The sequence below is a fragment of the Esox lucius genome, chromosome 18 (genome assembly GCF_011004845.1).
Source record: "Esox lucius isolate fEsoLuc1 chromosome 18, fEsoLuc1.pri, whole genome shotgun sequence".
NCBI classification, from domain to species: domain Eukaryota; kingdom Metazoa; phylum Chordata; class Actinopteri; order Esociformes; family Esocidae; genus Esox; species Esox lucius.
Window position 1 is genome coordinate 14,898,956 of NC_047586.1, and position 23,039 is coordinate 14,921,994.

The following is a 23,039-nucleotide window of genomic DNA, read 5'->3' on the forward strand; positions in this document are numbered from 1 at the left end:
TCCTGCAAGATGTTGCCATTCAGTTAAAACATGAAAGAATATTAATTATTTCTGTCTGCCAGAACCACATTATTTAGACGCAGGCCCCCAACTACAAAACAATTTCACAATCGCCTGCCATCCACCATTTCCTAATGATTAAAGATAAAAGAGAATCGAAGCAAGGGGCCATACATTTAGGCAGGGGCCTTTCACTTATATCCCAAATGAAGAACCTATGAAAAATGGATGAGGGGAATATTCACTTCACCGCCCCTGCACCCACAACTTCCTCATCTACACACCTCGAGCAGTGAGCCTCTGCTACTGCTAGGCAATTATATGCATCTATTTCATGGCACTGGATTGGTGGGAAGACAGGCTAACAGTACGCCTGTGGGGGGAAGCCTATTCTGTCGCACACAAACGCTGTATATAACACACAGACAAGGACACAAACACAAATCAGTCAGACGCAGCCTCTGTCAATCCGCTTCATATATAGTCTTTTTGCTCTGGGAGACCTGTAGGCATTGGATTGGAACCCTGTCTCTAAAGCTGATATGCCAATTCTGTTAAAAATATTTTGTTTCCTTCCAGTTTAGCTATCTCAGAAAATTTGCAGTCACCAAATGCAATTAAACAGTCACTGTAGGACTGCAAAAAATGTGGACACTTACACAATTTTCATACTTTTGGCTGTGTACACAATGGGTATAAAATGAAACAACCAAAATGCAATGGAAGAGCAGACTTTCAGCTTTAATTCAAGGCATCGAACAAAAATATTCCTCCTTTGTGATGCTTTGCCAGGCCTTTACTGTCTTCAGTTGTTGTTTGTTCGTGGGTCTTTCTGCCTTAAGTTTTGTCTTCAGCGAGTGAAATGCATGCTCGATTGGGTTGATAATGATATGCCCACCTCCTAGAGAGTATTCCTCACTTGGCTAGGCGTTGTGAAGGGGTTTTTCTTTACCATGGAAAGTATCCTACGATCATCCACCACAGATATCTTCTGTGGACATCCAGGGCTTTTTGTGCTACCGAGCTCACTAGTGCGTTCTTTTTTGAATACCAAAGATGGCACTCCAAGCCCATATTCATTATTTAACTGTAACTTTAATATATTTTGGTAAACAGTCAAAATAACAAAACCTGTGTCAGTGTCCATTTATTTCCAGGCCTAATTGTATACCAACACATTCTGTAATTCCAACTTTTCACCTGTTTACAGAATACACTCTATATCTGCCATGGTGTGCTGCTATCTGAAGTCACAATGTAACCTTGCAGGGCAACAACCTTAAAGTCAAGGGACTAGGTGTTTTGATGAACAAAAAAAAAAAGTATTTACATTAATGCACATTGTACAGCCTAACCAGACTCGGAAAGCTTCCCGAAAAATCTTATATGAAATAGATAAACCAGAGGGCTAGTCATTATTCCTAAGAGAAAAGTGATGCGAACAAATATACACACATTACACACAAACTCTCAAACGTCCTTCATATGTGTCCGCGCCAAGTCATTCTTCTTTCATTATGCTACTCTTCCTTTAAGGATGTAATGTGGGTTAATGCCTGTGAAGGCACGCTCACTCACCTGATTGCCTGTGCCCAAGCCTCCTGAGGGAGTCACTAGAGTGCGATTGCATCCTTATAAGTCCCTGCTGATGCCCCCCACTTCCCAAGCAATGCTGGATAATCTTCATTCCAGTTACTTTTCAAATAGCAGCACATTACAGTCAATGCTTAAAATATTGTGCTACAAAAAAGGTGCCTTAGAGATAATTTGTATAGCAGATTTAAGTTAGACTGCAATGGGCAATGGAACACTTAAAACCTATTGGAAATACATTAAGGTGTGATTGAGGTAGAATTTTATTCAAAATTATTCAGAGCAAAATGTCAGTAGTTAGTCACTGTACTCTTGCAGGCACGAAGCGTATGGCACAGTCATAGCCTAATGCGGAAGAGGGCGCTCTCAACTATTAATTCAGCAAAACCCAGGCAGTCTGGTTGCTGTGATAAATGGATAAACTCTTTATTAGGCTAATGGGAAAAGACCATGCATGCCCGTGTAAAGTGAAATCAGACAGACTATTTGCCGAATATTTATATAAACACATTCATTTAAAATTGTAAAGGCGACTGAAATGTACTGCAATTAGCCGAGTGTAAATGCATTGCAGATAGCCGGTTGTGAACTGGCTGTGAGCAACGGAAATAAGACAATAGGCATAGGCTACCCTGAATATACAATGGCAAGTCTACAAACCTACAGCCAATTCCAGACTAGTGACGCCAACGTAACCTAATAGTTACGTTAGAAGGTTGGATCAGTAACCTGTAGGTTGCCCGCTGGTTCCAATCCCGGAGCCGAGAAGATGGAAGAAATTTGCCCTTGAGCAATACTTTTAACCCGCACTGTTCCTGTAGCCTAATTTGCTTTGTAAATTATCGAATGAACTGAAATGTATTTATGTGTATATGTTTCTTTCATTTAATCTTAAACATCCTATTACCGGGTAGACACAACAGATGCACACATTGTCCTTTTCTTCCTCGGCTTCTCAGTTCTCATGCTACAAGCCATGAAGCCTAATTAAATTTTTTGGGGAATACTCCGCCCCCGGTTCCTTTGGTTGGTTTTGCCAAACGCAAACACGCGGATTTGTGAGTGGTTTGTCGAGCTGCCAATCAAAAAAAACATCCTCGGGCGTGATGTAGCTGGGAAACATATCAGTTGCTGTGGAGTGATTTGACGGAGGTTCTCGTGGCTGGTCCATCACTGCGCTTTCGGTTGCCTGCTAAACACGCATGTAGGCTAATGTTTCGGTGAATTGTGGAATTATACGGAGGAAAAGCATGCTGTAATTTTTGCATGTCAGGAGCAGAGAACTGTTTTGCCGGTCAACGGCTTTTTTCCGTTTGGATCGCTTTTTCCCTATGACATAGGCTACCAATTAATCGGAGGCATGTGGAATTGTACAGGGATTACGAATTGCCTCTCAAGACTGTGCCTGCTGTTAATGATATGGACGGAGGTAAGAGGGCTGTTGTCTGATATTACAAAAAAAAATTATGTGATAAATATTCAAGAAATCGTTGTTAAAAGTTAGTGGGCGTGGGCCGATTCATTTGCCAACCGATAGCGTATTCCGTATTCATCGATAATTAAATTACGCAGCAGTCATTTGAACCATGTGATCATGAAGTGTGAGAAATTGTTACTCTCCATTTTGCTGTCATGCACCTGGCATAGGCTATTTGTCTTTATTTTAAACCGCCTGTATGGTTTTAAGTTTAATTGACATTAGGCTAATTGTTTTTAACAATTCCAGTATCCCCACGCTATGTAGCCTACTACATATACAGTAGCCTTTAAATGGTCTTGAAAATATTGCAGGATGACCGAACCTTTTGTGCCAAAGGCAATACATTTTGACCCAATTATCCCCCACCTATTAATTACTTGGTAAACAAGCCTATTACATGTCCTGTGTTCGCGTGCGCCACTGTTTGTGTACAAATGTAGTTACTAGACATTCTTTGTTTAGTTTGATGGTTAATTTTCTTCTCTGTTTTAATGTTATTTTTAGGTGTCCAAGTGCACTGGCTATTTTGAGCTGCAGCTGATTACCGTTCAGAATGTAAACGGCGAGTTGTCGGACGGGGAATGCTGCGACGGAACGAGGAACTCGCAGGACCTGCGCTGCAGTCGGGACGAGTGTGATACTTACTTTAAAATTTGCCTAAAAGAGTACCAAAGCGAGGTCACAACCACTGGTCCTTGCACGTATGGGGTTGGATCTACTGACGTCCTTGGTGGAAATATTTTTTATTTTAAGAATATGAAGAATAATGAAAACCAACGAAGCGATGCTGGCAATATTCTCATCCCCTTTCAGTATGCATGGCCGGTAAGTGTGCATCTCTCGTTTCCTAATGAATACACCGCCATCTAATGTTTAATAAGCCAAGGCGTGTTTAGAGTAAATTCATGTTTTATTAGATTGTCACTGCCGTATACAGTAGGATAATGGATGTCAACTCAGGCACTGTGCAATGTTAAAAGGTTAAATCATTTTCAGGATAGCCTTTGCCACCGAAATACCATAGCTTCTGCAATTGTTGGTCCAGCCAATTGTCACAATGATGCATTTGTGTGATGTGTGGTGACGGCTCCATCTCCCAGTTGCTTTGCTAGTCCCGAATCCCATTCAGTCCATGTCATAGCAACGTCAATTGCATCGGCACAAAGCTAGTGTCTCCATTCATTAATATTAATGATAATCATGAAGGTTTGTTATTCAGAGCGTCCGAGGATTGTGACGAGTTACAGCTGCCTACAGGCAAGCGAGGTGGTGTATGTAAGGTGACGGTCTTGATCCCCCTCTTGATGCGCAGAGCTTGCGCGGGTTCATCTGCTGTCAGGGTGGGTGACAGGTGGCCCCTAGGCGCATTTCTGCGTTCCTCAGCTTGTGTTCTATAGAACTACTGTACCAATTAGGCAAGTGCATACTTATTTTCACCACATATGACAACATTTTGTGTTTGAATATAATGGCAAGGTGAATATAGAATCTCTCACAGAAATTCTTTTTTTTTTTTTTGTAGGCTGAACCTCTCAGGAATATGTTATTCAGTAGGTTAAGATGTGACTGCAAATTTCTTTCAGGGTGTTTTCTTTTGGGTTTTTTGTGTTAAATTGATCAGTAACCCTTTAAAAAATGTTATGTCAAGGTGGAAAATGCCAGAAGTATACTTTTATTTTTTTGTTCTGTGGATGCCAGTATCTGTGTTGACTAATATGCCATTGGATGTGTCTGATTTTGGAACCTCATCGCTGTTAGTATGAATACTAGTTAGTATGTTAAGCATTCACTGCCGAATTCTTAAGATATGTTATGTTTCGGTACATAATGACCACTAGGGGCAGTGGTAAGCACGTTTAGAGTTAAATAGTGTGGCAGTTAGGAATGATTTTGTGGTCAGTGATGGTGGATGAGTGGAAACACCCCTGACCTGACCTGTGGAAGCCTGTTTGAGAACCATACCAAAAAAAACAGAATTGTTTGTGGAAAACAGGCAATTAATGTTGCTTCTCTATGGGTAAAGAATTGTACCCTAACCCCAGAAATAGCTTATAGTAATACTATCAGGTGTTGATAATTCCAGTATGGCTGATAATGTCCCACCCACACACTGTATACCAAAATATCCCGGATGGAATTCTCCACCGCAAGCTGTCTCTTCTCTATCAAAGGTTTTATTTCTATGTTAAGTCCATCATTCCATATTGACAATCCCGCGGGACCTGAAAGGGATCCCGCTGAAGTCCCTATGCAACATGTATGCCCTGCGATACATGCAAACATACCTGCTCTTGACCAGCGCCTCTGTCATTCCTTTAAGTGCCCAACAGCTGCTACAGTGGTTGCGTCTAAGTAGTGTCAACAAGCTTCCTCTCCTTGTCTCTCGATTTACCTCCCGGTCAACACGACCCGCGTTGAAGGAAACTCAGAAGACGTCTCCCAGGCTGCCACCCTCAGATTTGGATTGTTGCTGGTGTGGAAGCCCCGTTAGGCTATTGAAATGGGCCCAGTGCCCTACTACTCCATTGGCCGATGCCACATCTAGCTGGTGTATGTGATGTTGTGTGTAACAGGTTGCTCATTGAAGCAACAAATATGCAGTGTAGTATTGACTGTCAGCCCTGGCTAGATGCCCAGTTGGAGGCTTACTGTGCACTGGCACACACCCACCTATACCCACAGTCACACCGACCATCATCTGTTCCTTGTGTCTGATAGGCCATATAGCCTACATGCACAACTGTAGTTGAGGAGTTTTCTCTGAAGTTTCTCAGATTTTAGGTCAATTTGACTGGACAAGGCTTTGACTGTGAGATGACTTCGCTAGAACAGCAACTTAGACCTGTGGTGAATAACTAGCTGTTAGCTTATAGGCTACCAGTATTTCCCCTACCATTGCTTAGAGAAGGGAGTCTAAATATTCTTCTTCATAATAATAATATTATTATTATTATTATTATTATTATTATTATTAATAATTAATCTTTTAAATGCGCCAAGCTCTGTAATAGGTTGAAACTCACCTCTTTACCAATGATTTTCAATGTATGCTGATTTACAGTGGCAACCGTTTGTATTGGAACGCTCTCCACATATCACTCCTATATTAATGTCTCTTGACAGGCTTGCGTCTGTAGGAGTTGTTTTCACTTGGCGGCTGTCTTAAAAAGAAAAAGCTGGGGCAAACATCCAAATCATAATTTCCTCAATTTCAGTTAATGTGAAATTAGCCACTTAATCTTGTTGGGGATCATGTTCCATCTACACTGTTGTTGATTTTCTACTGGACAAAACCAAAAATGACACTCGAGCTTGAGTCTCCACCGAATGGATACAGCAGAGGTTGAACTGGAATGTGGGGATTTATGGTTTGGATGCGGTCTTGTAGGGCTGGGCAATGTCTGGATTGATACATTGTCCTATTGGTTTGTCCAAACATTTGATCAACTGTAGCATTGTTTTTAATTTAATCCGCGAGCAGGCAATGGGTGAATGGAGAGGCACATTGGCAGGAAACCGCTCAACATAAAGGACTGAATTACTATACATTGTTTAACTGGTTTAAGCAATGCAATCTTGACAAGCTATGCATTCTCTTGTAGCCTGATCTAGAGAAGGCCTTCCCAGTTGGCATCAAACACTGCTCTCCTCAGTGATTGCGTGCAAGGCAGCAATACTATTATTTGACCCTAAAAATATAGGCCTTATGTTTCTGCTAGTTTTGTACTCCATAGAAGTAACTTCATATCCATAGATATTAGCTGCTTATCCTGATTTAGTTACAGTGCTTTCTTAGAAATAATCCCTCAATTTTTGAAATCTATGTATTTAGTACTTGGTTGCAAATCCTTTGCATTTGATGACTTATGGACGTCACCAGATCCTGGGTATCGTCCGTGGTGAGGCTCTTCCAGTCTGAATGCATTTTATAATTTTCATGCACGTTATGTTTTGTTATATAAGAGGTTGCTTATATTACCACAGCTACCGGTAATTGCTATTGAGTACAACATATATGACAGTGGTTATCCAAATATTTATGACTGTCTGAATCGGAGTGTCTAGATACTTTAATTGCTTAAATTTTTTAAGTCAGAAAAAATCTTCAAACAGTAGGTGTAATTCTGTAATGTTGCCTCATGAATCTTAAATCCAAAATGGCTCCTCTGTCCAAATACATATGGAGTTGAGTGTTCATGTTGAGCATGGCTATAGCCAAAACATTTCTGAGTCTTTGCTTACCTACTGTTAAGTTGAAGGTCCTGACAAAATATGATGGTGGACAGCTCATTTCCAGTGTAAGTACTTCAGTTGTCTTCTTTCAGTCATCTCTCCTGTACTATGAAGAAGGCTTTCGTTTTGTCAATGGACACAGACTTCCCTAGGCCCAGCACGGCCACACTTGATCCAAGGCTAACCAGCAAGAATGGCTACATCTGATTGGGTGTTTGCCGGGGCCGTCACCAGGCAACAGTTCAATAAGCCTTCGGTAAACAATTTAGTTTCACCGTGGCTCCCTCTCCTGGTCCCTATGGAGTTTTCAACCGAGAAAGATGTGTGTTCCAAATGGCACACTATTCCCTATACTGCACTGCTTTTAACCAAAGCCTTATGTTAGTGCAGTAAGTAGTCATTGGGACACAGTCAAAAAGCCACTTGTGCGAGCCAGCCACCATGGTGATTACACTATTGATTCTGCAATCAGCCAATCATTGCTAACTTACCACCGGCGTCTCCGCTGGGTAATGAGCTGTAATAGGGAGATTTACAGAGAGCAGGTGGCTGCTGTTCAGGCTTGTGCAGGATGAAATGTCTAGCTCACCAACTTGGGTGAATGATGGGTCTTGTCATGTAGATCCGGCATTTACAAAATCAGACTTATTGGACAAAGGGAGACGCTGCATAATTTGTGGGCGACAGGTTCATTGTGCTGTTGTTTCTGAAGGGGTTGGAAAACATTTTGGTACTACAATATTTGATTCACCTCAAGGATTTGTGCCTGAACCAAATATATTTTACCTTTCTTTAAGCGGGTAAGCCGATTTGAGAACCAGTTCTCATTTACCATGACAATCTGAGCAATGACTTATCAGTTGCAACACCAAACAGTCAGTTACACATTAATGAGATAATAACCTGAGGGACCATCAAAAAGACATTGTACAATGGAATAATCAAGATGTCAGTAAGCTTCACCGAATTAGTTGATACATGTTTACAGATGGAAAATGTGCATGATAACAATATGAGGTAGTGGTTATAAAACAAATGTAATATGTGCTTAGCTGGTGTGTTGATTGGAGGTGTTGACTTTAGACATGACCAGTGTGAGGTGTTTACTTGAGCATTCTGTTAGGTAGGCTGATATTGAGGACTGTACTGAGATAAAGAGTGTGTGTGTGTGTGTATGCAGTGAGCACCAGTTTATCTGAATGTAAAGATCATAAGGATGAGTTCTGGGAGGCACCGGTGACAAATTGAATGGCATTATGGTATACTATGTATTAATTATTTATTTAAATATTAGTGACTAGCCTCTAAATTAAAGGGTGGTGATTTTAACCCTGTTAAGATCTTGAGTGTATTAAATGTTTGCAGTGGAACTTGTTTTGCAGCACAGTTGTTAACCTTAATCCTTAGCTAGCAAGCAGTGCTTGACTGTAAACGAACTCACTATGTAACCCACAATTTGATGGGTTCACAACATGAAGCAAAACTAAACCAAAGATTGCCTTTCTGTAGTGTAGCCTCCTGTAGAACTAAAGCAATTACACTTTTTTTGCAATTGTCTCTTTGTTGTTGCAACTCTAATATAATGTCGGAATAGAAATCTGGAAACCATTTGCAGAAACTTTGTGCAGAGCGCCACTATTGATTTCTCATTCCATTTTGCCAGGAACTCTGCCTTTAAGAGGAAACTCCAGATTGATCTTGCTTTTGATGGCTCAGTATAGTTTTACTCCTCTGACCCTGAGGATGTGTGTGGCTTTTTACGACATATTGAGGGCAAACTTAAGGTGTTCTTCCTCTCCCTGGTCTCAAAGGAAAGTCAAAGAAGATATTTTTTAATTTACACATTCCACGAATTAGCAAGGCAAAGCTCTCCAAACAAGGACTTTTATTAAACCACTTCCGAGAGTCAAGTTGTTGACGCCGACATCCAAATGCGAATGTATGCCAAAGGGAGTACTGCTTATACTATTTTCAGATTCTAATTGTTTTCATCCTGAATCTGACGTCTCACAAAGTTATTATTATTATTTTTTATGCACTCACCTGGGCTACTACTGCTTAAAGAAAACATTTCTAAATGAAAACATTGACCACTGCTGCTGAATAGGACTGTAGACCTACCTCATCCAAACAATCCTAAAGGCTTGATTGGTCAGACCTCCCCCTTGGTGGAGACAAAGTTTAACAGATTTACTCTCAAAATGATAAAATCAATTGGCAAGAGATCTATTAAAAAAAGAGCAGTAACTGACAAAAAGATCCCTGCTGAAGCGCTTCCATAGCCTTGTAAAGGAACAGTGACAAACATGCCCATTCACACGTCCACAGCAAGCTTTCCCATTAGGTTAAATGCTTCAGAGCCCCTGGCGATGTCGTTTGGGTTTGTTGGCGTACGCGTGGGTGTTGGGCCCTTGCAACTGCAGGTGTGTTGCAACCTCAAAGGAGATGCAGGCATCACAGGCCATCTATTTCCCCTGTGTTTGTTTGTCATCGCTGATTCTCCTGTAGATAGTTGTAGATAGTTGGTCTTTGTATTGCCACAATATGATATCATGGTACTTCGGGGCTAATGCAATTGTGTATTTTGCTTCTCAGAATGATGCAATTTGATACTCACAATTTTGGAATAAATTGCACTAACAGAATTTTTTTCTCATCACTCATGGATATAAGTGCTGAAAATAATATTTGGATAATTGAAAAACGTGTATTTAAAACGGTATGTTTTTATTTAGTCAACCTGAGCAATGCTACGTAACGTGCTAAGGAGTGGGTATTGTTCACATATAACGCTGGCTTGATGGCCAAAGAGTGGTCAGATGGAGGAGAGAGGAACAGAGAAGCTCTTCTAGATAGGACAAACTCTGCTACAGAATTAGAACCTTTGGCCTAGGGTGGGTGACTCTGGCGTGTGTTTGTGTCCCTTGAGTCCAATCGCAATGTAGACAACCCCTAAATGCCCAAAAAGAAAAGGCTGAGAGAAGTTTGGGGTTAGTTAACACTAATGAGTTCAATAACTAGCTATGCACCATACAAGGATTTTGAGTTCGACCAAAACCTTTAGTTGATAATGTTCATTTAAATTAGACACTTTGTGTCCACCAGTTTTAGACACATGACTTCAGTTGGCCTTAAATAGTGGCTGATATCAACCCTTCAAGTGAGCAAAGTTGTAATCCCCTCAAGCTAAATCAAGAGCTGGCAGCTTTTGTGAATTGGATCGACAGTTAAGATGGCAATCAAAACTGAATCCGGTCTAGAAAGGGATTCCCCAGAGGGCGAGTGGCTAGGGCAAGTGCTTGGGGCTGTCTACTTTGGGAATGGAGTGTGCATACAATTAGCTGAAGGCAATCTGCCAGTTTGCTGTGTCAATCCAAACCGCTGTCTCCATGTCCTCTCCTCCCGATCTTTTTGTATGCTTGTGGGATGGCTGCTTTTTCAGTCCTTGCTAAAGCCCCTTGGCTGCTAGTTTACATCACAAATCTGCCTGTTGCAGGTATTTATTTGCGCAGACCGTAGAGGTTTTCCTTGCTATTTACATTCAAAAGAATCTTTGAAAGCAAGAATGGCAAGGTAGTCCAAGTTGTTTCGTAATATGAATTCAAATTGCTTTCTATAATTGTAAATTTTGTGTAATTTGCTTTCTAAATTATGCTTTGCATTCATATTAGGATCCTGGTATTATCTAAAACAATGCTAATTGCTAACTTTCTACATGCTAAATTCCATATATACTAGCTAGGGGCCTATTTTTCATAGGCTAAATTAGGTAGTAGGCAAATTAGCATTCTCTCTGCCTCAATCACCTCGAATTAAGGAAGGTAGCCAAATTTTAACAGGCATTTCATAATCTCAAGTGAACTTGTTTTTCAACTACAGTATGTAGTAACACACTATTTTTTTTTATCATTAATGTGTTATAAAAGCATATTACCAATAGAAAACCGAAATATAATATGATAAAAAGATAGTATAAAGAATAGTGTTATAATACATAAAAGAACCTTTGGTAGTTATTGCAGCTTTTGTTCCCCAGCTTTGTCCCTTAGTTCTTTTGAAACTCCTTTGGGGCTCATGGCTGAGCGTTTGTTTACAGTTCAATACCCAACAGATAAAACATGGAGAGCATATAAGGTACATTATTTCCCTCGAAGTGGTCTGGCTGTCTCATTTTTCTCCCTTGCCTCTGATCTAAATGTTAGCATTCAGAGTCAGTCATTCAGACACATTGCTCTTCCACCCAACCTGTCTCCTCATATCAGTGCAGTTTATGGGGAAAAGCAACAACTTTGACCTATCTGTGTTTTGAGATGCACACAGGATTGAAACTGGTGTTAGCCCATGTCATTGTTTTCTGGTCTGTCAGGTGTTGAATAAAATGTTTTTAGTGGATTCCAGTATTTGTCTCCTAACACCCTACAAATAAAACTTTTTAGATTCCCATCTTTTAAAGCAAATGTAATGTAGTAAATCCTTGCACATTTTTTATTTATTCTACAGTAATATATTTCTTATTTCTATCTGGGGTTTGGGAGTTTCCAATTTGACTGCAATGAAATAACTTAAGTGTGTCTGTCTCCATCTCCATATGCTTGTTTGTATTTCCCTTTTGTATTTCTCTGTGCAAGTGTTTGCAGGTGCATTTTCTCCTTCAGTTAGGTGCTTATCCTTGCGCTGGTTTGTGATGACCCAAAGGGGAGGGGATTGTTGTATTGTTAGTGCATGGCTACTGACCATGTTGGCATAGTAGCAGTATGGTCAATGGACTGTGTGTACAGAGCAAAATGTGTGCCTTTTGGCAAAGTTCTCAGCATTAAGCCCTGTGACTCTTGGAAAACAGCTACAGTCAACTGCCTGTACTTAAAAATATAATCTATAGGAGTATTGCTAGATACTAGGGCTGCCGTTTAGACCATATCTCTTCAGTTGTGGATCACTACTGATGTCTCCATGGAAGTGTAAAATCACTTTCACAGTTTCAAATAATACACTTCGTTAGTCGGGTGACAAACAATGTAGTTTGCTGTGTTTTACCGGCTGTTGCCTAGGCTACAGTAAAGAGTGAATATCTGATACTCCAAGGTTTCTGTACTAGGTGTAACCTTCTTCACTTTTCTTGACCTACAGAAGTGGAGTAGGCTGCAAATTGAGCTCAGGGTTCCTTCATATAACTGCATAGAAAACAAATGTCTTGCTGATTGCACGTTTTACTGTTTTTTAATGGCCAGGTTAATCTCTTTCAACTTTTTAAAGGACAGGGAAGCGATCTGGAGATCTGGACGCAGGCAGAGGAACAGACTGTAGCTTATGTATTGACATTCTTATTGAATGGAAATCAATAGAAATATTTGCCCTGATAGATGCCTTACTCTGAACCTTCCTAAGGTAAACACCTGCTTTGACTGTCATTCCTTTCTAGTGCCAGTGACTGGAAAGAATTACAAAAAAACTCTCAAACTTGACGCTTATCAATACTTGCACCAAAAATAAATGTTCTGTGTCCCCCTAATCACTAAACTTGCTAAGCACATACCTTCATATGGTGAGCACCTTATCTGTGTACTTGTATCGCCTACTTTGTAATTGATTGCATATTCCTTTTCACATTGTTTTCTTGATTGTGTTTTAAAAAGTTTTATGTTCCAATTGTTACATCATTGGCCAGGTTTTCATTTGAAATTTAGAATTGGTTCTCAATTGCTGTGGTTGAATAAAGGTGAAATAAATCAAATTAAACAAAATGCTGGAAAGGAGATTCACAATACTTGTAAGCTGCATTGTGCCTCCAAGGAGCTGCCCAGGCACAAAGCCATTGTCTTCCTTGTATTCTAATAGGAGGTTAGCGGAAAACGACAATTGGGATGGAGGAAATGCGAGCCGCATCAAGGCTAGTTGTTAACAGGTCATTGGTATTGTGCGTGAGGTAGGGCGGGGTGCTGTCTCTGGACTGGTTGGGGTGTGCCACAATGCCAAAAGCAGTGTTGACATGGGGCCTGCATGTCTGTTGCAAGGAGTGTGTTGGCAGTTTTGGTCCTAGCGTAAGCCCACCCCCTGTGGAGATTGGTAGATGGACAACAGTTTTCTGTTAGGGGGATGAGTTGGGGGTGGGGAAATACCCATGTGGAACAAAAGCTCCTGTTGCTTTTAGGGTCAACCTGTCCGATAGGAGGATTTTTTTTTTCAAGACTTGTGAAAGGGCAGCTAATGATCTCTGACACGCACCCTCTGCAACTTAAAAATAGGGCAGACTTGAATTCTATCTTGGGAAGATGTGCATGGAATTGTCATGGATGTTGCCTGTTCAAGACTTTAGAGAAGTCAAAAAAAAAACTTCACTTGTAGAACCCCCTTTTCTCACAATCTCTTCACTCGCTGTCACCACTCTGGGTTAAAATCTGCTCTGGCAGATGCTTGACTGATGTAATTTCTTGACTATGCTTAGAAGCCGTAGCCAATCCGTAGGTCAGAAATTTTGTAAAGGGTTGACTGATGGGCTCAGCATTGGTCCCTGGTGGGTCTCGGACACCTCTTGATGTGAGGATGGATGTTGGGCGTAGCTCTCCGCTTGGTTGCACCCACAGCAGGGATCTTTTGTGAGCCCCCTGTGGGAGCAGAGGGATCATTTGCCATTACCGATTTTGTAGAAGCCTATTCAGACCAAGTCTGAATGCCCACAATTTGATCATTCTGTGACATGAATGCATACATTTTTTTTTTTTGTATGAAAGATACCCAAAAGGAATGGGGTCAACCAAGCCGATACATTTCCTTTCGGGAACAGCCCTACTGATCATTACGGTAATGTACTTGCTCCAGCTTAGTATGAAGAGAGCAGTAATCCACTGTAGGTATTTGAGGTCCTGGCACAGTGCACTTACTGAGGTGAATCAATCAAAAAAGATTCATAGAGAGGATGCACATTGGCCTAGCTTGTTAACATTTCTGGACAAGGAAAATACACTACTTTTAGCTGTGTGTGCGTGCGTGTGTGCGCGTTCGCGCAAGTGTAGGATTAATAACAACTCATTTCACCTTCATTTGCCAGACTGTGTCCCTAATTAGGTCATAGCTAATAGTGGTTTTCATATTAACAGCCACACCGTTACTTAGCGCTGCATGCCCCTCTCCTGCTTAAGGATGCCTCTCTGGGTGCATTGTGCCCACTAGAATCCCACAAACTCAGCCCGGCTAAAACTGAAAGCTGGGATTGACATCCCAGGTTAATGAAGATTACATGCACAGTGATTACTGGCCACAGGATGAGTCAATGACCTTGCATGACTTGGAGGGCATGAATCATAAAATGGGACTGTCACTCATTCGTCCAAGGGTGGGTGGCTCAAGGGAAGGATTTCAGCAAGGCTTTTGTGACATGTGAGACAGGGCGGGGGAAGGTTAGAAAACCGAAGACTAAAACTACACACAAAATAAACATTTTCCTAAACTAAGGTGCATACATTTATGATGAATCAAATCTATACTTGGACTGGAAACATTAGGTAAAAAACATCAGCTAATATACAAACACAGACATGTCATAGGGTGACACTGGCCTCTCGATGTTCATTAAAGGTATTATAGTGAATGAAATAAAGACTTGGTGAACTAACAGTTTGTACTTGACTTCCTCTCCTGCTCCTATATCAAAGGTAAATCTCTTTGTAAATAAGCTTTAGTTATTTACCCTTCACCTGGGTTGCCAGCTCGTGTCCCATGGAAGTTAACTTGACTGTGTGTGGCTTGTGAATACCAGCTTGACAGTTAGTTACTTTGTCAGTAATTTGCACTTGCGTCATGATTTGCGGTATTTGATGGAGCAGTTGCAGTTTATCTTTTTGTAAGTTAGCTTGCCAATTTTACACGGCAGTGTGCAACTAAACACTAATGCATTTGCTACTGTAGACATCCTAGGCTCTTGTTAGCTAGCCATCCTCATTGTACCACCCCCAGCAGCAGGATATTGGCTGTCAGTAATTGCTTTATTGTCCCATCACTCCCAGCTAATCAGAGCACGTTGGTCATCACACTTGTTCTCTGATTTGAATGACCAAATACTGGCAAACTAGCTGACTTGGCTATCTACAAAGTTGGCTGGCTAGCTTACTGTGGAATTTCTAACACTGTACCCAAACAAGTAATGGTGAAGATTTTCATCCATTGTATTTAGTTTGTTCATGACAGCTTCTGAACATGACTTTGAATTAGATCCAAATACCAGCCACCTAGGAAGGTATTGTGGGTAGTGCTACCGTTTATTTTTACCAAACATGTCTTCATTTGCAATGTGTGTTTTGCAGCCGTTGCATGATTGGTAGCTATAATGTTACCAATCAGGAGTAAGAGGAAGGCAGCAGCAGATATTCATTATTTCTTTACAAAAAGGAATAATTTCAGTACATGTTCTGTATTATGGGATCATCAGTAGATATTGATCTGAACTGCTGAGGGAATGTCATTAGTGCTTATCTGTCCTATTTGACTGTTTCGGCAGAGTGGGTCTGAACCAGAGACAGGAGACTGACCGTGGGATGGAATGGACAGTAGGGTGGATGCTGAGGTGTTTTTAAGGGTAATATAGAATAGTCCTCTAAACCAGTTTAGTGTCATCTGTATTAGGTTGCTCTGTGTTAGTGGCTGTTGTATAGACTATTGGAGTTCAGTCTGTTATGCTCAACTCAATTGTTCATATCTTAGTTTTGAATAGCTGAGAAGTAGAGGAAGAGTTCATACACTGTCTATTCGGTGAGGATTATTTTTTTTTATGCTCTTCATATTTTATGAAGAGTTTATAGAAAACATTTGTGAAGTCACAAAAGCTGTCCTGGGGGAGGCCATTTGAATTAACAAAAATGTAAAAAGTGAACTTTTATATTTTGTTGAATTATGCTTGGGATTTACAGTACTGGAAAAGCTATAAAGACAAACTTCATATTTCTTAAGTGAAGTGGCTATAACTCTAGGTGGTGTTTTTTTTAATCTTTCTACCAAATAAAATCCAGTGTCCCTCATTAGTCCAGTTTGGTTTAATTACCATTGCCCCGGCCTTGCTATACATTTTCCATAATTTCCCTTCATGTGGATGTGAAATGTATCAATATAAATAAAATATCCCAGACATTAGGGATGCACCGATACCAGTAACGATATTGGGCTCATGTACTTGTACTCTTATTCATAGAATTATGCCGATACCATGCGCCGATACCACTTCATGGAAACATTAGGTGTAAATCGATGGTTGTGTGGCTTCTGGAGGCGTAAGTATAGAATATAGATTGGTGGAGCGGGAAGACGGAGATGTCAGCAATGACAAAAGTAGAGCGCAAGCTCTGCTCTGCTATATTGTCAAGAGGGGGAAAGGAAAAACAATAATTTAACACAAGCAATTTGATCAAACATCGTTAGACTCGACATTTCGATTCGTATGCTAATGCTAGCAGCGCAGAACCACCACAACAGCTGACTCCACTTGAGAAGCGAAATAAAATGTCCAGAGACTTCCTGCGGTCAGAAAAAAAGAGAGACCCGAGTATGAAAAGATTAATTGAATCGCGCACAGTTTACTATCGCACGAGCCTCAGAGCAGAGAAGCAACGTCCTGGGCGTTCAGACTATCAAACTAGCTAGAGAGATCAGGGAATAGTAACTGGCTGTGTCTTTGTATGCGCACGTTTGTGTTGAAATGTCAGTAAGTGTCTCACATTCATATAAAAGTAGCCATCGTCACAACTCAAGGTAAGAAGCGAACTAGATCTCCGGTTTTCGTATTTTGCCTTCAAAATAAATGTCTGCGGTAAAACGTTATATACATTCCTTGGCAAAATAAGACTTAAGATTTTCGTATTTTGCCTGTTGCCTCTGGCCGTTTTAATACCTTATTAGACTGAAATAGGCCTACTAGTATCTTACTAATTGGAAAAGTCATAGGTATTGAGCAATTGCTAGCGAGACTGAAGACGAACTTTACATTGATAAAGCTATTTCATTTCATGGCACAACAAAGTTTGTTTTTCTTTCATTCGTGAATGACTTAGTTATTGTATCAATCTATATAGGTGAAAATAACTAACTTTTTCGTCAAGTGACAATCGTGGAAACACCAGAACCCGGTCCACAACGTTTATAGGGAGAACTTTTTACTGAAAGTATTTGGTATCGGTACTCTGTATCGGCAAGTACCCAAAAATAAGTACTTGTACTCGACCTGAAAAAAGTGGTATAGGTGCATCCCTACCAGAAATGTTCCATATGCACAAAACCCTATTTTATCTATGCAAACATGTTCTTCCCTGTTTGTGAGCATTCCTCCTTTGCCAAAATAATCCATCCACCTGACTGAGGTGGAATGGCAAACTGTTTTAAACTGCATGGTTGTTACACAGGTGCACCTTGTGTTGGGGGAAATAAAAGGCCACTATAACATGGGCGGTTTTGTCACCCAACACACGGGCCTAGATGTCTTGTGTTGAGGAAGCATGCAGTTGGCACCAAAGCTATAGCCGAAACATTGTTTTAGGGGATTGTCTTAGTGACATTTCTCATAATGCTGCCTAGTTAATCCTCTCACCTATAGATGTCCCTGTTGTGTCTAGAGAGGCCAGGAGGTGTTTTAAACGTATCCCCTCCCCTTATTGGATAGTTGTAAGCAATATGGCAATTTATTTTTGTGGGTCGGGTGGGTAAAAATTATTTTTTTGGTCATCTGTCTCAGTTAAACTGATGATGGCCGGGACTTCTATATATTGCCCCCCCCCCCCCCCCCCCCCCCCAAAGCTGTTTCATGGACAGGTGTGGGCTATTCCTTTGTCCTTTCTTCATTAATTTAGCAGGTAAAAGGTGTGGAGTTGATTCAAGGTGTGGTATTCACATTTGGAAGCTGTTGCTGTGAACCCACAACATGTGGTCAAAGGGGCTCTCAGTGCAAGTAAAAAAAAAGGCCATCTTTAGGCTGCAAGAAAATCAATCAATCAGAGAGATAGCAGGAACATTAGGAGTGACCAAATAAATAGTTTGGGACATTCTGAGAAGAAAATAACACACTGGTGAGCTCTGCAACACAAAAAGGCCTGGACGTCCACCGAAGACCGCAGGGGTGGATGATCGCAGGATCCTTTCCATGGTAAAGGAAAAACTCTTTCACAACATCCAGCCAAGTGAAGAACACTCTTCAGCAGGTAAGCATATTATCCAAGTCCACCATGAAGAGAAGACTTCACGAGAGCAAATAAAGAGGGTTCACCAAAAGGTGCCTGATTAGACTTTGCCAAAAAACATCTAAAGCCAGCCCAGATCTGGAATTGCATTCTTTAGACAGATAAAACTAGGAGCAACCTGTACCGGAATGATGCGAAGAAAAACATATGTAGAAGGATTGGACCAGCTCATGATACGAAGCGTACAATATCGTCTATAAAACTCGGTGGAGGCAGTGTGATGGCATGGGCATGCATGGCTTCCAATGGCACTGGGTCACTAGTGTTTATTGATGATGTGACAGAAGAAAGAAGCAGCTGGATGAATTCTGAAGTATATAGGGATTATATTGTCTGCTCAGATTCAGCCAAATTCAGCGACGTTGATTGGACGGCGCTTCACTTTATAGATGGACAATGATCCAAACATACTGCGAAAACAACCCAGGAGTTTCAGGCAAAGAAGTGGAATATTCAGCAATGGCTGAGTCAATCACCTGATCTCAACCCGATCAAGCATGCATTTCACTTGCTGAAGACAAAACGTAAGGCAGAAAGATCCATGAAAAAACAGCAACCGAAGACTGCTACAGTGAAGGCCTGGCAAAGCATCACAAAGGAGGATACCCCGCGTTTGGTGATGTCCATGCGTTCCAGACTTCAGGCAGTCATTGCCTGCAAAGGATTCTCAATAAAGTGTTAAATATTTACATTTTGTTAATGAATATGTTGTCCAAATTACATTTGAACCCTTGAAATGAGTGGACTGTGTATGAAACTGGTTACAATTGTTTGATAGAATATTTTTGTTCAACCCCCACCCAAAAAAAAAACTGAAAGTCTGCACTTCAATTGCATCTCGGTTGTTTAATTTCAAATCCATTGTGGTGGTGTACAGAGACAAACGTATGAAAATTGTGTCAGTGTCCAAATATTTCCAGACCTAACTGTATGCATTACAAGTGATAGTATAACCACTATGTAAAAAAAGGGATGTACACGTTAAACAACAATATTCAAGTGGTACTCCTTCAAACGTATTTGATGTGTATTACTTTAATGTGTATTTTGATGTTATTTGATGTGTTAGTTTTGAAACACAAACACTCAAACGGCATTTCATAGGGCACTGGCAGGGTGTTTCATATTTTTGTTGCGTTTGTCTTTTGTCTTACAGCAAATGTCAACAACATTTGGCCTAGGCCGCCACCCCAACTCCAGCCCTTTAATTTGAGGTCACTACCCTCCAATTCATCCACCAGCCAACAAGACAACTCCTCCCCTCCACCCCTTGTATGGTAACCTGCACCTGTGGCAGTCTCAACCCGCATCAAATCCCGCCCCTCACTCTTGCCCCATGCTGTTTAGTCTGTCTCCTTCTGCCTGTAGCCTACCCCCACCAGACCCCCGATTGACAAGGGTCCAAACTAATTAGATCACCCAAATTAGCCTCTGTCTGCGTAGTGTGCTTCCGTGTTAAGATATTTCTACTGCCTTATTGGTTAGGGGTGCACTCGCCGTACAGTGGGAGGGATTCTATTGGGTAGCTTGAGCGTTACATTTTCTCTAGCTATAGATTGCTTATCAGCGCTAATCATCTGATCAAAACAGTCACCATTTGAAAATGTAATGCCCTACGGACCCAAGATCAGGTTTTAAGGGCATCTTAACCCTACTCTGTAGTGTTGATGCAGTTGAGATTGTCTGAGGTGAATCGAGACCTAGGTTGCGTCTCTGGAGAAGCATGCGGACAGACTCCGAACACCGCGTGGTCCATGTACGAGACAACGCTTGTTAACACAGCCGCCTTGTTTTCGCTATACATTTTGTGGGTGTCCTATGATCAGCAGTAAAGCAGTATTGCCTGTGGCCGATAACGTGGGGAGGACATTGGTTTAATCCGGCTTATGTCGTGTGGAACGTGGATGCATGTGTGCCCAATAACGGGGTGTTGCAGGGGAGTCTTTGTTCTGTCCCCCCCAATACCTCCCCCCACCCCCACACTCCCCTTCATCCCCCTCATCCAGCCATCTCTCCAGCCATTTGGGCAGCTGTCACTTAATCCACCTAATCACTAAGAGGGCGTGTGGGAAATGACTGCCTAGCCTTCTCTCTCGCTCGCCACTGATGCTCTCGCGGGCCCTCGCTCCCTCCAATCACATGCCATGTGAACAGACGTGAAATGTGTTGGTCACTTGCAGGGCAGGCCCCCTTCCCCCACAACACAGAGAGCAATTCAGATTCTGGCTCCTTCGAAACACGCACGCACGCACGCACACACGTCGTCATCCCGTAATTCAGCATTCAGGAACGTCACTTGATGCCGCATTCGTACCCGGCCCATCTCACGCCTGGATACACACACACACACACGGACCGGGCCGGACAGCCCACCCGTTGGGGGGGGGGGGGGGGGGGGGGGGGGGGGGGGGGCGGCGCGGCGAAAGGTCAGAAGCCTCCCTGCGTGTCGTGGGATGATCCACGTTCATGTCAAATAATCTGTCTTCGGCGAAGCGCATCTGTTGTGAGACAGACAGGCAGACCTATTTTGTACACAGATCCACCCCGACAACCCTGTTTAATCCCACTGACCGACAGTGCTCAGTCAGCTTGGGGGAACCCCCCTCTGATCCGGTCGAACAAGCGCCCCCGCCTCGGTGTCCCCCTCATCTCTCCTCCTCCGGTGTGCCTCGCCACCATTATACGCTCTGCCTCGCGAGACAATTGTCAGTGACACAAAGGTGGTTACAAGTAGCTGATGCCTTCCCATGACCACCTAAACGACACGGGTGGTGTGACAAACGGCAAAGCGGCTATTTAGGTCAACTGGTTGCCTAGCAGTGTGCCCCGTCGGCCAGCTAGATTATAGACTACCCCGTGTGTGTGTGTGTGTGTGTGTTAGTTGTAATCTGCTACATCAGCTGTTTAGTTGGCTTGTGATGTTGTTAAATGGCAACGATGGGGTGTACTATGGCTAACAACGGACACAGTTCTGTTAGCGTTATTGGCAATGTCCTGAGAGACCTGGCTCTTACAGGTACACATTTTGCTCACCAGAATATCAAAGCTGTCGTCTTATCCAATCTCTGAGGGCATCAATGCTATATTAGAAGCTTTGATGCCAGCTTTGAAACCATGTCGCTCTGGCCCTGGGCACAGGTAGTGGTTTCGATTGGGCTTAAACCCAGATGCATGTTGTTAAAATCTGAGTTGTCTGCTGTCAGCTTTTCAGTGCCTTTCTGTCCTCCTTTCACCCTCTCCATTTCTGTTCTCTGTTTCTACTCCATCCACCGCAGCGCGTTGGGGCATCATTCATTCTGTAACCCAAGCCGCCGGGCTCTGATGGTCTGCGTGCTGAAGGGACTGCAATCGATCCTGTAGCATTATCACCCCATTTCCTCGCCATCACCTGACCGATAGTAAATTATCTCCCGTTGTAGTAGGCTGGGCTTGAAATGCGGTACATCCTGTATATCTCAACCCCTGGGAGTGTAGTGATGGTAAAGTCTGCCTACAGCAACTAAAATACACATTTTTAAACAAAGAAATCTATGATTTTTGCAGTAGGGTTGGATAGGTAGGAAATGACTGGTGAAGTATTCATTTAGCAATGTCTGTCATTCTATTGTATCTGTCTTTGACAAAAGGAAGTACCAAAGCAACTGTGCATCCCAACAGTAAAACTAAAACTTTCAACCAGCAGTGTGTGGTATCCAAGGTAGTTAGGATTTCTCTGTTGATGAGTGCATTAGAGAGGCCTGAATCTTGTTCTTAGTGAAGTCATGTAGCAGACACTCTTATCCTAAGTGAATTGCAGTAGTAGGTGTCCTCTGGTATACAAACCCTCTACCCTTGCATTGCTGAGCTTTACAGGATGCTACACACAGATAAAGCTCGCCTCTTGCAAGTTCTTTCTACAAGAAATACCTTAAAATGTTTGCTTACACGCTATAACCTAAAATTGGACAACATGACCGGCTACTGGGGATTCGTAAAAGACAGTTTTATATTAATCTAAATGAGTTCAAATTCAGCTGTTTTTGAGAGGATGCTGTCTGATTCTGACACTTTCTGCATGAGTGTTTGTCTTTCCCGGTTTCTCTTTGTGCAACCCTGAGTTGCCTAGATGGACACTCCACATAGAATATAAATTGTAGGTTTCCCTATTCTCAGGGATTTGCCACAACTGCATTTGCAGTTTTTGTCTAAGCTCAATTTTGCAGAAACTCAAGTGTTCTACCCAAAACGAATGCCTGTCACTGGTTTAGGATATAGCATGAAACCGTAACAACAGAAGGGGGAACACTTTATTACATAGAATTTTCAATTTACTGCCCCTATGGACTGGGTTCTCGTTAGCACAATATCAAAAATGGCCTCTGTTGACAGGAGAGATTAGACCGAAAATGATAATCTGAGTTTTGTCTGAGTTTAGGGCCATCAAAGTAGCTACTTAACAGCTCTGTTGGTGTCTCACTCGTCTGGCGGGCTGCAGAGAGGAACCGTTGCTATGGATACTCCCATGCAGAGAGCACATGGAG

The 23,039-nt window shown here is 42.0% G+C and overlaps 1 protein-coding gene across 4 annotated transcripts in view; it reads left to right on the forward strand.

Moving 5' to 3' along the window:
* The first annotated feature begins 2,736 nt into the window (after window positions 1-2,736).
* Window positions 2,737-23,039, forward strand: part of jag2b (jagged canonical Notch ligand 2b) — a 51,949-nt gene continuing 31,646 nt past the window's right edge. For 3 of the 4 annotated variants that reach the window (XM_010882415.4, XM_010882416.4, XM_010882417.4), the window contains exons 1-2: window positions 2,737-3,022; window positions 3,578-3,898. In XM_010882415.4, coding sequence (XP_010880717.2) covers window positions 2,954-3,022; window positions 3,578-3,898 — 390 coding nt within the window. In that variant the 5' untranslated portion in view covers window positions 2,737-2,953. Of the gene's footprint in view, window positions 3,023-3,577; window positions 3,899-16,896; window positions 17,042-23,039 lie in introns of those variants that run through there. The other variant, XM_010882418.4, reaches the window with a different exon arrangement.